Source organism: Phalangium opilio, unplaced genomic scaffold, assembly GCF_054372755.1.
Source record: "Phalangium opilio isolate 3A_F unplaced genomic scaffold, DU_Popi_V2 ptg000045l_1, whole genome shotgun sequence".
NCBI classification, from domain to species: Eukaryota; Metazoa; Arthropoda; class Arachnida; order Opiliones; family Phalangiidae; genus Phalangium; species Phalangium opilio.
The window spans coordinates 2494810-2511173 of record NW_028324168.1 but is presented as its reverse complement, the minus strand read 5'-3'; the positions used below and the strand labels follow the sequence as shown (position 1 = coordinate 2511173).

General features: G+C 35.4%; 2 protein-coding genes across 4 annotated transcripts in view; both read right to left on the bottom strand.

Annotated features, from left to right (window-relative positions):
• The window catches only part of LOC149676692 (uncharacterized), a 67655-nt gene extending 62934 nt beyond the window's left edge, over positions 1–4721 (bottom strand). For 2 of the 3 annotated variants that reach the window (XM_089837752.1, XM_089837754.1), the window contains exons 1-2: positions 3476–4721; positions 1999–2992 (exon numbers count right to left, since the gene is read on the bottom strand). In XM_089837752.1, coding sequence (XP_089693878.1) covers positions 1999–2992; positions 3476–3811 — 1330 coding nt within the window. In that variant the 5' untranslated portion in view covers positions 3812–4721. The remainder of the gene's footprint in view (positions 1–1998; positions 2993–3475) is intronic. The other variant, XM_089837753.1, reaches the window with a different exon arrangement.
• Positions 4722–9453: 4732 nt separating this feature from the next.
• Positions 9454–16275, bottom strand: LOC149676691 (protein ECT2-like). Its single transcript, XM_089837756.1, has 15 exons — positions 16219–16275; positions 15965–16044; positions 15813–15898; positions 15577–15741; positions 15212–15511; positions 14102–14386; positions 13048–13524; positions 12777–12965; positions 12597–12707; positions 12282–12539; positions 12086–12214; positions 11544–11655; positions 11305–11453; positions 11100–11233; positions 9454–10155 (listed from the first exon to the last, which is right to left on the bottom strand). Exons 2-15 carry the CDS (start codon positions 16023–16025, stop codon positions 9819–9821), a joined length of 2793 nt encoding a protein of 930 aa, XP_089693882.1. The 5' UTR covers positions 16026–16044; positions 16219–16275; the 3' UTR covers positions 9454–9818.
• Between the last annotated feature and the right edge of the window lie 89 nt (positions 16276–16364).

Here is a 16364-nt window from a genome sequence, read left to right as displayed (position 1 = left end):
ATAGAGACCCGAGGTTAATAAGAGATTCCACGCATGCATGGAGACTCGTCAAAATACCGTTGCTTAGAAGCCATAACATTCGAATAATGTATATATATATATATATATATATATTAATTCTAGATCGAGACCTATTACTTGGAAATACCCTATAACATAACTCGGGACGTTGAAGGCCTACTCAGTTGGTTTAATTGGTATTTCATTTAAACATTCAAACCAGAGGGAATGGATACCGATGTTGCCCTTCCTATTTAATAGTTGGTCTATGAAAAAATTATTATTTCAAATCCACCTTATTCCCGATCGCCGGAAGTTAAGACTTATCTCGGGATTCGTGGAGGGGAGTAACGGGAAGAAATTCGTCTGTCGTCTGCTACAGTACATGTTTTTGGCCTTTGTAGCAGACGACAGACGAATTTCTTCCCGTTACTAGCCTCCACGAATCCCGAGATAAGCCTAACTTCCGGTGATAGGGAATTAGGTGGATAAATAAATAAATAAATTTCCCCCTTTTCCAAAATATTACTAAATTGGGTATGTTTCAACCCCAAAATATTGCTACTTTTCCAAATTATTGCTAATTAGTTTGTTTATTGTCACCTTTTTCCACAATATTATTATTTTATTTCATTTCTACCCTAAAAAGAGGCGCACTTTTAGCCACTCGTGCCTTGGGTCTTACGATTGCTAAGCCTAAATTTGTAAAATTAGGCTTAACGAATTAAAAGTGTTCAACGCCTTAGGCTTCCACGTGTTGTGTTCCCCCACGAGATAATTTAATTTCAAACTGGCCTGCATAAAACTGGGTTTACAAACTACAGAAATTCAAATATGGCGTTTGACGAACGGGATAATATTGACAAGTATCCATTACCTCGTTCAATTTACAAATTCTAACATCGAAACATTATTGGACCTAACGTTAAGTTTCCTGTCGAATTTATGGCAAAATATCTCGAAATGGGATACGAAGACCGACCGACAAACCAGCCTGCGCAAATTGTGAAATTTCCGATGTATATATGAGTTGAGAGAATACTATACCATGAAGCGATGTCTATTTTACTAGGGAGAAGGGATAAATTCACCACATTTCTAGCGTTATCTCCAGTCTAAACGTAGGTCCGGAGTTAATCCACGCCTCTAAATTACAACCAGCATCTCATTGGTTCTTGACAGCTCACGTCAGAGCGACGCGAATGGCGAAAATTACGTATTTTCCGACTGAGGAGAGGCGAAATAGCCCGGCCTTCTTTTACGTCCCCCCTTTTGTTTTTAGGCATCTTAAACCTTCTCCCTAGTAAACTAGATACCGCTTCTTGACAATACCCAATTGTTAATATTGTAGGGTACCTAGTACGGTTGTTGTAATGGGGGCCCCTTTCCCGTCATATATCTCTCCCTTGGGCGATCAGGGGGTGAAATGATTGGGCGCTGTTATTTGCCATAATGGCATGGCACGCCGGCATTTCACGCTAATTCGCAAAAATCTGAGCCTTCAAGTACCTGAATTATAATTTTCGGTATGATCAAAGCGGATAATTTCAGAGATACGTTGAATATTGTATTGATTGAATTTTAGATCTACGTTGTCGTTATTGACGTGTGTATCTGATATTGCTCGTATCAATGATCGACTTGAGAGTGGGGGGGGGGAGTATGGAATCTTTGCGAGGGATTATGGGTAGTCAAAGAGGTGAGTTGAAGTCACGTGGGTGGGGTTTTGCGAAAGTGGGAATTCAATGAGTTGTTTTACTGAAGTACAACGTAAGGGTCAATAAATACTTTTTGACTATGGTTTGAAGGCATCTAAAGTAAGTAGCTAAGTACAATATCGCGACGTTTACAAGTCCCACAAAAATATACGGCATACGTCGAAAAAGGTGTTAGTAAAAATGGAGTTATTAGTATATCGCACCCAAACGTGGTATATAACTTAACTTGTTGATTATAAAGAAAAAGGTGTGGGTGGGGTTACGGAGATAGGTATCCTACCTTGAAATTCCTTACGTGCGGCGCTGACATTGGTAACGATGTTAGCGACGTATCCTAGAACACTAGCGAAGAGAAACAACCCGAATATAAGCTCCACAGTCAAAAATAAGTATTCGCCCTTAATCCTAGGCCTTGGTAGGTCCCCTATCGTTGTCAGGGCTAAGGTACTCCAATAGAAGGCGTGTAGATACTCGCACACGACGTCGCTACACTTTTCATCGCGAGGGTTGAACCAATCTTTCGATCCGAAGCCACCGTTCTTCGAGATAATGTGGTAAAGACAAGCGTTCCAATGAAAGATGACTAGTAAATAGTGTATCAAGGTAACCGTTCGAAAGACGTTTGGGTAATTGGTATGTCGTTCTGTACGGTCCAAAAAGGCCCAAAACCGGTAAATCTTGACCAAGCGGAAACAACGTAGGATGGAGTTAAACCCGATCGACAAGTACAAGACGTCCAGAGGCAATAAACACAGACAATCGATGTAGAACATGGTGGAATTCATGTAATGTTGCCTTAATTTGATACTGTCAGTCTGTAAGACTCCTTCCTCCAAGTAACCGGTCCGAAAATGAAAGCCGACATCGAGGACGTAAACCAAGTCCGCGAGATAGTCAAAGGCGAACCATCCGAGTATGGTCTCGGCGCTTATTTCTTGAAACGAAAACCGATAGACGGTGACCCAAAAATTGTACAAAAAGGCCACGCTAACGACCATGGACCAATAGTAACACAGTCTACCGGAAGGGTCAAAGACGAAGGTCCATTTGCAACCGGTCTTGTCGCTAGCCGACGTGGAAGTCTCCCATTTTTCAAACTCTTTCTTGATCTCTTTACGTCGCAGTTCGCGAGTTTTCCGGGATATCTCCATGTCCGAACCGACGTGGGCTCGATTGATGTATGCCATAGATTCTCGGGACCGTCGCTTGTGATCGCCATGGATCCTGCTGCTCACGGACTCGAGTAAGGACTGACGGGAAGCCGATTTGATCTGCTGTAAAAGAGGGAAGAAGCCACAGTCGAAACGTTAGCGGGGAGAAAAAAAAGACTACTACTACCGGTACATGAAACTGGGAGGAAACGTTTTTAACATGACAGATACAAACTACCAACACTATAAATGACCTACTAACAATAAGTATGGCCATTATGTCACACTTAACCTAAATTTCTTACGTCGAAACATTTTACGAATAAAAACGTACTTCATTATTACCTTAAATCAAAATCAAACCTTTGACATTAAATTTAAAAATGCCGTATTTTGAAGACACTAAAATTAAGATAATCACTTAAGACTTCGAACCTTCGTATTGTGGTCAAATGGTAGTTAATAATAAATTTTTATTTTTAGACCAATTTCTTAAAAGAAAAATGTACCCAAAACACCCATAATTTGAAATCACAAAATACAGAAAGATACCAAAAAAAAAAAAAAAAAGACCGAATGTCAATGAATAAATTTGCAAATGATTACCGTTTCAACTTTAAGGTTTTCGTTGGATTTGGCTGTATATAGGGGTGAGGAGGTATGAATACGGGCGCTACTGACGCTCCTTCGATCGCTAACCATACCCAACCGTGACCTTTCACCCCCGGTAGTCGTAATGATCCCGGGTACCACACGGGGACCATTGGCCGTCAACGATCCGCTACCGTATTTAACGGCCTCCGGCGCGGCATTACTAACAACGGCAATCTCGTCCAAGTCATCGTCGAGTTGGGATTCTTGTTTGGAACAAGGCGTGTACTTAACTATTTTACCGGTATCCCGTCCGGGTCTCAAAGTCGCCGATAACGATATCTTCTTCATAATTAACGCAGCGTCTAATACAAAATGTATACGCGAATAAACACTGTGGTCGGAACCTAAATTGCCTAAGCCTAACTCATTTTAGTGACGACAGACAACCTAAGCCTTTCGTTTCGTTTCGTTGACGGTTAACACGTTGAATTTTAAACAATTCGGTTCTAAGGAAGACTATAGTCACATTTTGAAGAAAAGGCTATTCTTACAGGGTCAGGCCTAACGCGTACGCGAACGCGTAGTTTTTTACGATAAAAACGTGAAGGATTAACGAAACCGTAACGTAATTTCGACGACGCGGATAAATAAAGATTAACGGAAGAGACGGGAGTACCACGTTGTTTTTCAATAATCATCTTGATTTAGACCAAGTTCGTATAAATACACTTTTCGAGGTGGTTATATTAACCCCGATTTCTTAATACTAGCTGAATGGAATTTTTGGATGGTTGGTCGATGTCGCTAAGCCTAACTGGCAAAGATTACTACTAAGATAAGGAGTGTTTACGGTGCTAGTGAGTAGCGCTTCGGCTGCCAAGGAGAGCATTTTCTCGCGACTACATTCGGATGAGAGAGCCGACCGATACTAACCCGCGCCAACGGCCACTGCCTTTTCTTTCTTGCCTGGCAGCCCACTGAGCGGCGGAGGCTGCGGAGCATCGAGAGAGAGAGAGAGAGAGAGAGCGAGAGGGAGAGAAACGCGGGACTCTCTGTCTCTTCTCTCTCCTCCGACTTCTCTCGCTCTTCGCCGCTTCTATTCTACACACACGCCTCCGAAGAAGGGAGAGCCGAGCTGGTAATAATGTTCAAAATAACCGAAGTTAATTTTTCCCACACTATTTGGGACAAGTATTTAATTTAAATACTCTGGTAATTTAAAATGTAAATTTAAATGGTTTGAGAGTGTGTGTGATTGATAAACTTGTAATCTCGGTACTAATTACTTGGGGGCTAAATCAACCGGAGTTCGAGTAATTCAACTTTGAAAATAATTTGATTTATTTTTGGACTCGCGTGTCACGAGGGTTAGAGTATAGATAAAGTTTGGGTTGGGGTGTCATAACTCTGGTAATTTTTATGCTAATTATGAAACGTTTTGATGATGTGTTAGACAAAATTCTCCTCTTTCTAATGGTACTAATTACATGGGGCTACGTCAACCAGAACACAAGTAATTAAGGTTTATATCAAGTACATTTTTGGACTTTCTTGCTAGAACATAGATCAAGTTTTGGGACCTCGTAACTTTGGTAATTTTTGCGCTAATGCTGAAATGCTTTGAGAAAGGATGCGATATACAAAATTCTACTCTTTTTAATGGTATATACAATTTACTTGGGGCTACATCAACCTGAACCAGAAAGATTAAAATAAAATAAAAAATAATAATAATAATTTTTAACTTTGGGACATCATAACTTTTTCACGTGGTTCCGATGTACTTCCACATCTTATAAATTGAACATAACCATCTCTAGTGAAAGATGAGTAGGTAGAGAAAGCTGGCTCCAGGGATGTTAGGGTTTCGTAGTAAGGTAGGTAAAAGAGGTAGGCTTTTTGGCAGGGCGCAAAATGATCGGGATTTTCCATCAAATTAATAATGCAACTTTCTATGATGGTAGCTAGCAACGAGTTGAATCTTTCCAACTCTTCCGTTGTGTTCTAACACTTCCTAAAGTAACTTTCCCCAGAGCTTGTTTTGATATTTACGCTCTAAACTAGATTTGGCGGTTAGAAGAATGGGAGGCAGAGAAATACAATACTTCGCACGCTATAGCGTTAGGTGACGCTTTCTAAAACTATATACTTTTAAAACCCACACCTTATTTAGTAAACTAACAACCAAACATAGAGATCGTGCTATTTTTAGAAATAACTACAGATAAATGAAATTAAATTAATTTTATTTAATTTTATTTTTAAACTGAAAATATTTAGGAATTGTCCCTTTTCACGCCAGAAAAAAAGGTACAAAAAACATACAGTTAGAAAAGAAAAGAAAGAAAGGAGAGTTGATATAAAAAAAGGCCCTAGCTAGAAGAATTCTGAGCAACTGCAGTCTACAGGGGCAATGCTCTGTCCGGGTTAAGGTTTTTGGCGGGAATTCACACACCGCCATAGAAAGAGCGGGAAAAAAAGGCGGGAAGAAAGAAGAAGAAGAAAAAAAAAAGATCTCGCGCGCGCGACAAAAGAAATAAAACAACTCCGATATAGGGTATAGTACTATCCCGCCTCCATCGAATTTAGGCTTAATGAGACTACTGGAGGCGTTTCCCGCCCATTTTCAATGCGAAATTGTTAAGGGTCTTTCTGGCTGGGTTCTCGAGCTGAGTATAAACCGATTTTTCACGAGAGAAGAATGGATTCCAATCAAAGAGAAATATCAATAAAACTTCTAAAGGTTCCCATTATTTTTTTATTTTTAGTTTTGAAGATAGCTAGTACTTGCAATAAAAGGCCAAAAATTTTCTTTTAAAAAAATATAAAATTTAAATAGGAGTGTTTTTGAGTACATGGTTAAGCAGTTTCAGCAATTTTTATCTTTGTAGTTACGAGTATATATTTAATTTTAAAAAAATGAATAATGTTCATAGGGGAAGCTACACAATAGGGGTTTTCATACTCTTGTATTTTCTATTGGCGCCTGTAAAAGGGCTTATCCTTGCAGTACACCTAGAAATTGTAACTTCTACCTACTGCACAGGGTATTAAAAAATTGAATTATGTTCATAGGGGAAGCTACCCAATAGGGGTTTTCATCCCCTTGTATTTTCTATTGGCGCCTGTAAAAGGGCTTATCCTTGCAGTACACCTAGAAATTGTTTTATCTACAGTACAGGGTATTTCAAAAGGGAGACCCCCTAAACAGGTTTAACGGAATGCCCCCCTTAAATTTAAGTAAGAAACTGATAGACAATGATTTCTAATGTAATTAAGGGGCCCGTCTATAAAACACTCGAATTATAACTTGTAAACGGTGTACCATAGAATTATATTTCGGACTCAAAATTTATTTCCCACCCCTTTTTTTGAAACACCCTGTATTTTTCTTATTTAAATTTTTTGACCTACTTGTAATTGTACGTAGTTTTCAGACTAGGAGAATTGATACCATTTACACCAGGAGGCCAGGCTACTTGGGCCTTGGCAGACAATGTGTAGTAACTAGTACCAAAGAGCTTGGCATCCTGGTGTAAAGGTATCAATACTCCTAGTCTGAAACTAATAAACTATGAATTGAAAAAAAAATATATATACAGCTTTCTTAAAAAAAAATAATCTAAGACTAACGGATAAAAATTTTAATCAAATTATTTTCCCATCAAGGACAGGAGGAGAAAAAAAAATATTGGATTGAAATGAAGAAAAAGAAAGAGGGAATTATTTTTAGGGGATTAAAATTAGTTTAGTACTAGTACTCCTGGTTTTTTGGGGAGAGCGGAAAAATCGAGTGATTGACTACGGAAGCGACCTCTTAAGTAGGTTTTAGGTAACAAATATTTTTAGGAAAGCGAAGCGTGGAAAACGCTAGCCCCTTCAATAAAATCAATGGAGTGTGCCAGACTAAATCACATTAACTCAAAAACCCACCACTTTACTAGATTCTAGGATGTTTTTTAAGATCCATGGAGTTGCCTGAGAAAAATTCCATGTGGAAGGAAACCTTTCCCCAAGAACATTTTTCTCTCGAAGCACTTTGCATTGATTAATTTAATAGAGATGAAACTTAAAGGGATACTGTTACAAAAGTAAATTTGATATTTTTTATTATAAATTTTGGACGTTTTATTTTCATGGGGGGGGGGTCAAAAGAGGTCACGACCTGGATCACAGATTATAAAATCACGGGTCAAAATATGGGACAGTTTTCCTTTAAAGCTCCAAATATCTGTCAGTTTTGTTTTGTTTTTTTCTTAATTAAAAAATTCTATATTGACGTTAATTGAAAATGCAAAGGAACGAGGGGGGGGAGGGGTCAGTCTAAATTAAATATTTAAATTAATACTGATATTTATTTATAATTAATTAATTTGGTTGACTAGAGTCTACGGTCTTAATAAAAATCAATTACATTGATTAATCAGATTTTCTAATTATCCTAAGTGGGTGGGAACGACTGTCTACATCGAGTTACTTGCCAAAACCCGAATGACCTTTCGCGAATAATTGTTAATGTAAATGAACCCAGATCTTAAATATAATATACCATACTGTATGGCCAAGGCCCAATATATTCAGACTTAGAGGGGAAAAAAAGGATTTAAATATTTTAGGGGTTGAATTAATGAATATCTAATTAAGAAATCGATGTCTATAATTTAAAAAGACGTCTAAGGCTGTTTAAATATATAATATGTTTGGAAAAGTCAAAAGGTCATAATGTCATATTTAAACCCTAAACTAGAATATTTGGATTTAAAATTTGATGCCTTATTTTGTTCTGATAGAAAAAAATCTACTTTCCGATTCCCCAAAGCGAGATTTGTTGACCGTATATACAATAAAACATCAAAGAAAGTATATTTAAAAGCCTTTGTGTTTGTTTATTAGGATTTACTTTGTATTATTGAGCCAAATACTTAAATCCCTAGAAGATTTCAAAGTTTGAAGACGGTTGTTTGGTCGAAAAGGGGTTTTGTTTTTTTCCCCCTACTATTTCCAAAAATCTAAATCCACTAAGCCTTTGCCCTATACATGGTTCACTTAACTTTTAAAGCTAGCAAAAAGTGGGAGTTTTCCGAGTCAGAAATTTCCATCTAAAATGGGGTACTTGAACATTTAACCTAAGCCTATCTAAGGACCCATTTAACATAAGCATACACTGCATATTATATAAGCAAGGCCTACCGCGGTAATAGGATAATAAATACAAATAAAATTTGTTTCTTACTTGATATAACTCGATAATTTAACATCCTTTGGCAGTTGGCACAATGAAAAACTGGCGCAATTTTTTTTATGGCCAAGGCTTAACTTCGATCCTTTAACTTACGGTAGTTTAACACATTTCCTGAAAGAATTAAATTATGATTAACTAAACCTTGCTTTAAACCATAAATAATAGGTTAATTTAAGGCAATTAATTATATAAAATTAACTATAATTACCTTTTTAATTCGGAAATCACAGAAATCGAATAGCATTCCAACATTGAAGCATTCTAACCGGCGTTTCGAACCAAAACTGAGTCAGCTGACCTACAGGAGTGACAGGGCTGCCAGATCAACAAAAAATTTTGACCTAAAAATTCAAAATTGGCGAAAAATTAAAATAACTGTATCAGTTACAGGGTGAGAAATAAGGCGGTGGCACTGGGCAAATGACCAGTTTAAAAATTGCTTTGACCAGTTTATTTATTAAATGCCTGGGGGTCCAGTGGTCACCGTGACCACTTTTTAAATTCCCCTTCTTTAGTAAAAAATAAATCCCCAGTAGTGGGTTATAGAAATTAATCCATTTCAGTGCAGCTCATACAGTATGTAGAAATATTAAGTGGTCATTGACCAGTTTTTTAATTCTCTCTCTACTGGTCAGATGACCAGTTTAAAAAATTTCCTTATTTCTCACCCTGATCAGTTATGCAAAATTTCGTCTGCATACTCTGAAAATTCGATTATATTAATTAAATAATAACAAATACCAGAAAATTCAATTGAAGATATCTTTATTTTATATAAAAAACTAAATGAAACTACATATACACAAATAAAACAATTATATATATTGGCACAATTTAAAACAATTTAGAAAAACCAAAACTCACAACCTTTTTAAAACAACTTAAATCATTTTTATAGGAAGAACGTTAATTACACACCCCAATAATATTATGCCAGAAAAAGGCACAATTCTGATCATTACCAAATGGTTGTTGAGTTAGATTAAAAAACAATGATTTTTTTTGGGAATTTTTCTTAAAAAAATATATATATATATTGGTGCAAAAATAGAATAGATGATATGTTTAATTTTAAAGTCATAAAGTGTATGTACGTGAAAAAGGATATTTGGGTTAGAAATTATTAGTACGTTTTGATTGAAAGGAATTACTCTTGAACTTCCTCCGACCAACTGGTGGAGTAAAAGTGGGGGGTATGGGTTCCTGGGGTGACGTCATCGGGACATTCACGCTGGTTGTGGAACCTGGATTTCTACGACTCTGTTGTTGCAAATTTCCCGCCGTAACAATGCTCGTTATCGGGTTTAGAATTGTAGACCAAGCTCTTTTTAATTTTCCCTTGGCAGTGTTGTGTTTCTTTGACGGCGATGCGAAAGTAAATTGACCACCTTTAAAGCTCTCAGGAGTGTCAGGGATGTTTTGGGGGGCAGCGAAAGTGTTGTTCTCCACCCTGAAAATAAAGGGTTTAAGCCTATTTATGTCTATTTTCTATGTTTTAAGCCTATTTATGTCTATTTGGTTCGTTTTAAGCCTATTTATGTCTATTGTCTATGTTTTAAGCCTATTTATGTCTGTTTTCTATGTTTTAAGCCTATTTATGTCAATGTGGTTCGTGTTAAGCCTATTTATGTCAATGTGGTTCGTGTTAAGCCTATTTATGTCAACGTGGTTCGTGTTAAGCCTATTTACGTCAATGTGGTTAGTGTTAAGCCTATTTACGTCAATGTGGTTAGTGTTAAGCCTATTTACGTCAATGTGGTTCGTGTTAAGCCTATTTGTGTCAATGTGGTTAGTGTTAAGCCTATTTGTGTCAATGTGGTTCGTGTTAAGCCTATTTACGTCAATGTGGTTCGTGTTAAGCCTATTTATGTCAATGTGGTTCGTGTTAAGCCTACTTTATGTCAATGTGGTTAGTGTTAAGCCTATTTGTGTCAATGTGGTTCGTGTTAAGCCTATTTATGTCAATGTGGTTCGTGTTAAGCCTATTTATGTCAACGTGGTTCGTGTTAAGCCTATTTACGTCAATGTGGTTCGTGTTAAGCCTATTTACGTCAATGTGGTTAGTGTTAAGCCTATTTACGTCAATGTGGTTCGTGTTAAGCCTATTTATGTCAATGTGGTTCGTGTTAAGCCTACTTTATGTCAATGTGGTTAGTGTTAAGCCTATTTGTGTCAATGTGGTTCGTGTTAAGCCTATTTATGTCAATGTGGTTCGTGTTAAGCCTATTTATGTCAACGTGGTTCGTGTTAAGCCTATTTATGTCAACGTGGTTCGTGTTAAGCCTATTTATGTCAATGTGGTTAGTGTTAAGCCTATTTATGTCAATGTGGTTAGTGTTAAGCCTATTTATGTCAATGTGGTTAGTGTTAAGCCTACTTTATGCTCATTTATACTTAGAATTTAAGGTAAGGTCGCCAGTTGACTGAAGAATATCAGAGAAGAATCTGGAAGCCGAGGTAGGAGTGACTGCTGTGTGACTAAAGAAATGGATGACTTGTTCAAAGCTCATTTTACGATGTATATCATTCTAAAAACAATTTTAATATATTATTTATTAATAATTAAAATTAATCAACGTTTGCTTGTATTTTAACTTACAATGTTTCCCATTTTACATCTGGCTACCAATTGAGCAAAATTGAGCACAATTTCTTCAACTTGAACATTATCACTCATGATAGCGTAGATTCCACGCCAAGCTGGTTCATTTATGGGTTGGAAAACTATCGAAAACTTGTTCTTTTGATCTAAAACATCAAATAAAATTAAAATACATTTAAGTAAATATTAAATTAACGAAGCAAAATAATTAATTAATTAATTAATATAAAAATTACCAGTAATGCTTATAACATGTTGGATAATATCCAAGGGATATATTGCCACGTGTTTATAAGGTTTTTGTTGATTTTGACCCAAATTAAAGTAATTATTTCTCTGCTTACAAACCTAAATTAAAATAAAATTAATTAATTAATTAATTAATCTAGTTAATTAAACCTAAAAATAATTAAAGAAAAATCAAATTAATTAATTAATTAATCAAGTTAATTAAACCTAAAAATAATTAAAGAAAAATCAAATTAATTAATTAATTAATCAAGTTAATTAAACCTAAAAATAATTAAAGAAAAATCAAATTTATTAATTAATCAATCAAGTTAATTAAACCTAAAAATAATTAAAGAAAAATCAAATTAATTAATTAATTAATCAATCAAGTTAATTAAACCTAAAAATAATTAAAGAAAAATCAAATTTATTAATTAATTAATTAATCAAGTTAATTAAACCTAAAAATAATTAAAGAAAAATCAAATTTATTAATTAATTAATCAAGTTAATTAAACCTAAAAATAATTAAATTAAATTAAATTACCTCTAGGACTTCTTTAAACAGAAAAAGGCATAAAACTGTTTCCATTCTCCGTAAATTTCCATCTTTAACTAAAATCTCCTGGACAAAAACTTTCTCAACAAAATAACGTTTTGATGACAATATTTCCAGCTATAAATAATAGTTAATGCCAAATCTAATTAGAATTAAGCTCAAAAAGTGAATTAATTAAACTTACAGGACAGTTTTCAATCTCATGGAACATTTCTAATCTCTTAATGGCATGTTCAGTGACTCTTTTATCCTCATTTACTTGTTTTCCGCAATCAGTCATGAGTTGGATGGCTTTACCAAGTTGTTTATTGTCAGGATGACTGGCAACAGTGTCCTCTAATATTCCTTGCAATAACAGAATCATTCGACCAATTCTTTGCATAGGCCAAGCAATCAGATCTTTTAAACTTTGACGTTTGCATAAAGGGTTGCTTTCTGCCTCCTAAAAGTTAATTAATATTAATTTAATTACGTTAAAAAGTAATTAATATTAATTTACTTTGAGAAACTTCTGGAATTCGCAAGAACTGGCCATTTTTTCTTCAATTAAATCGCGAATCATGTCTAAGTGATTAATGAATTGCGGGTAAACTTTAATGATTTCATCATTCTAGAATTAAATATAATGATTAGTAATAATTAAATTATAATTAAAACAATTAAATATTAAATTAATTACATATTTAAGAAAAACAGCCGCAATTTGCGCATTATCATCCCATTTCTCAATCAGAGGTTGTAAAGCTGCCAAAATTTTCCTGTGAACTTCTAGAATGGGTGTAAAACGATGAAAGATAATTTTAATATCCCTATCATTTAAAATTGGCCGTTTTTCTTTCAAATATTTCTCCAGAGGAACTTTAAACACCTGTTAAATTAATTAAATTAATTTAAAATTTAATTAAGTTAATTACCATCGTAAGAAATAATAATAAATAACGTAAACTAACCTCATTAATAGTATTGAGTATTTCAACATAATTCTTCTCAGTTTGGTAAAGTTCCTCACACTTGTATCTCCGTCTAACTCTCATTTTCTCTAATTTCTCCGGTGGAATGTTTTCATCTTGATCTTTGATTGATAAATTTAAATTAGCGGCGTTTTGTTCAGTAGGTGTAGCCACATTTCCACCCTGATTATCTTTAGACGTCCCCAAAGGTGTCGGTGTCAGTGTCCCTTTATCAGCAGCGGTAAAGTTTCCCGAAAGTGAAAGTCTTTTTGAAGAAAAACATTTGCTGAATTTAATATTGAAAATTCTCGGAGCTCTTGACGAGGCTTTCTTCGATTCACTACAGCCGGGTGTTGATGTTGCGTTAGTTTTTGAGGCGGATTTAGCGGGAGAAAGCTCGGTTGAAGGGGATACGTCATTTTTTCGTTTTAAAGTGTTGAATAAAATGCTTTTCCCAATTTTGGGTGTTTCTAATTTCTGAACAATTAAAATTTAAATTTACTGAATTAAATCTAATCTAAAGTTAAATTAAATTAAACACCAGTGGTGTGCGAGTCCCGTTTTTTCAGGTTTCGAGCCGAGTCCGAGTATCGAAACTAATTTCTTATCGAGTATCGAGCCGAGTCTCAAAAATACTTTCGAGTATCGAGTATTTAGATAGGTCAAATTTTGGTTCTTTCGAGTAATTATCGAGTCTCAAATATTGACTTGTCGAGTAGCAATTTTGTAAATTTCTTGAAAATAACGAAGAAGATTTTCAATTATCTAACATCGAACTAGTTCAAAAAGATTGTTAGTGATCAATTAAACATTGAACGGCTGATTTTCAAAATAAATGATCATGAACTCATCGTCTGCTATAGTTGTAAGCCTCGGACTCGAGTATTTGTCTTGAGTATTTAAAATGTTAAAAAGCTACTCGAATCTGTCTCGAGTATCTCAATGTGTTGTTATCGAGTATCGAGTCGAGTACTCGAACTGAGTACTCGAACCGAGTACTCGAACTTAACGAGTACTCGCACACCCCTGTTAAACACGTGTTAAGGACACTAACTTCATTATAAATGTAGTTCTTTTCACAAGGAGGAACTTTCATTCTGACACACAAAACTAAAAACTCCGGAACAACAATTTTGCAACCGTGATTAACATTTGGTAAATTACTCAAATCGGCTTTTTCATCATCATTTACGACTAAATGAGTGCAAGTTGGATCAGTAGCTTCAACATTAGTGGCACCCATTCCTTTCACTACGAGTTCAAGCTCATTTTTCTCGTTTTCTTCGTAACCCCAAAATGCTATTCTTAAACTAGTCAACTCGGAAATTGCATACTTCATCTGTTAAATCATATATTTAAAATTAATATTTAACTCAAATTAACTCAAGACAGGGTTCATACAACTTTTGGAAAACAAATTTCCCTGAGATTTATGGGAGGTTTTTCCCCATATACTTCCCTATGTTTTCCAGGTTTTTCCCCTATATGGAGTGTCCTATGGAGCAAATGTTAACGAAGGAGGGGGGGGGGGGCAAATAGGACTATAACATACTCAAAGGGCATCCCCGTATCTCTAATAAAACCAGAGTTATGAGCCTCCAAAGTATAGTGTAATGTTAATCCTATGGAGGGGATGTTTATGAACATTTTGCTTAATTACTCGGCCCCTGTTTGTCGTAGCCCTAAGTTTTTAGTATGGTTGGATGGGGGACAAATAGGACTATAACATACTCAAAGGACATCCCCGTATCTTTAGTAGAACCAGAGTTACGAGCCTCCAAAGTATAGTGTAATGCTATTCCTATGGAGGGTGGTATGTTTATGAACATTTTGCTTAATTACTCGGCCCCTGTTTGTCGTAGCCCTAAGTTTTTAGTATGGTTGGATGGGGGGCAAATAGGACTATAACATACTCAAAGGGCATCACCGTATCTTTAGTAGAACCAGAGTTACGAGCCTCCAAAGTATAGTGTAATGTTAATCCTATGGAGGGGGAATGTTCACGAACATTTTGCTTAATTACTCGGCCCCTGTTTGACGCAAATTTCCCTGAATTTTACTAAAAATTCTAAATTTCCCTGAGGTTTTTGTCAACTATTTATTTCCCTGATTATTCCAGGTTTTCCCTGTTTTCCAGGTTTGTATGAACCCTGTTAAATCTCACCATAGAATCATCATCAGCATTGCAATCAATGTTGTGTCTCTGCTCCCATAGTTCATAAACCCATTTATCCTGCATTGCAGGAACTCCAAGCTCTAAGGCTTTTTCAAATTGCTCATTTCCCGCTGTTTTGGTGACTAGATATGAAATATCATCCTTAACTGTTGGTCTAACACTACCACCCATAAAGTTGATTAAATTCTTTAACTGAGTCATCACTGGCTTCTCAAAACCATAAAGGCAAATCTTCTTTCGATAAAGGGTTAATGTGTAAAGGGGCTGAGCTAATTTTAAAGGAATTTTCTAAAAGAAATTGTTTATTAAATATGATTAAAGGCAACTAATTGATATCAAACTAAATTAATTACTCCAAATTTTTCTTGAATTTGAATGAAAGCAACTGGACCAAGAATCTTATGATAGTTTTGGAAATAAAGATGAAGGGTATCAAAGTCTTCCACCACAAAGAGAGTATCTTTGGTGAAAGTCCAATCATCCCCAGTTTCACTAGATTCAACTGGTAAATCTAATTTCTATCAAATGTTTTAAACAATTTGTTAAGGGTATTTAAAGTTAAGACTATTTTAAATATCCTGGAACTAACCGATGCAGTTTTAATTAGCCTTTCATCATCGGCTAAATTTCCCACTAAACATATTCTAGCTATGGGTATTGAACAATCAACAATGTCTAAATGATGGTAATAAACCAATTAGTTTGTTTCCCAATCCCAATTAATAAAAAAATCATCCATACCCTTCAAACGCGATTGGCGGGAATCTTTAAAAGGTGAAAATGGACTTAGTGGTTCTGCCATTTTAATTTAATCCATGTACCTAATAATTAAATACATGCAAAAACACGAAAAGAAATTGTAACCAATTTTAAATCAACCGCCATTGTCAAATGCATTGAAGCCAAGGCTTATCGTAAAACTTCATCAAAAATGTACCCAAAAAATTACCTAGGCATGAAATACTATATAATTTTATTTAAATATTATCCCTTACCTTTAAGCTTCCTTGTTTATTAATTTTTACTTCCTTCAGTAAAGTAAAACACTAAAAACTAAACTAATTTGTGAGGAAAAGGACCGGAAACCGCTACATTAACGGTCGGGTAAAGTTTGAAGATTGAAGCAGAAGTCACTTTTTAG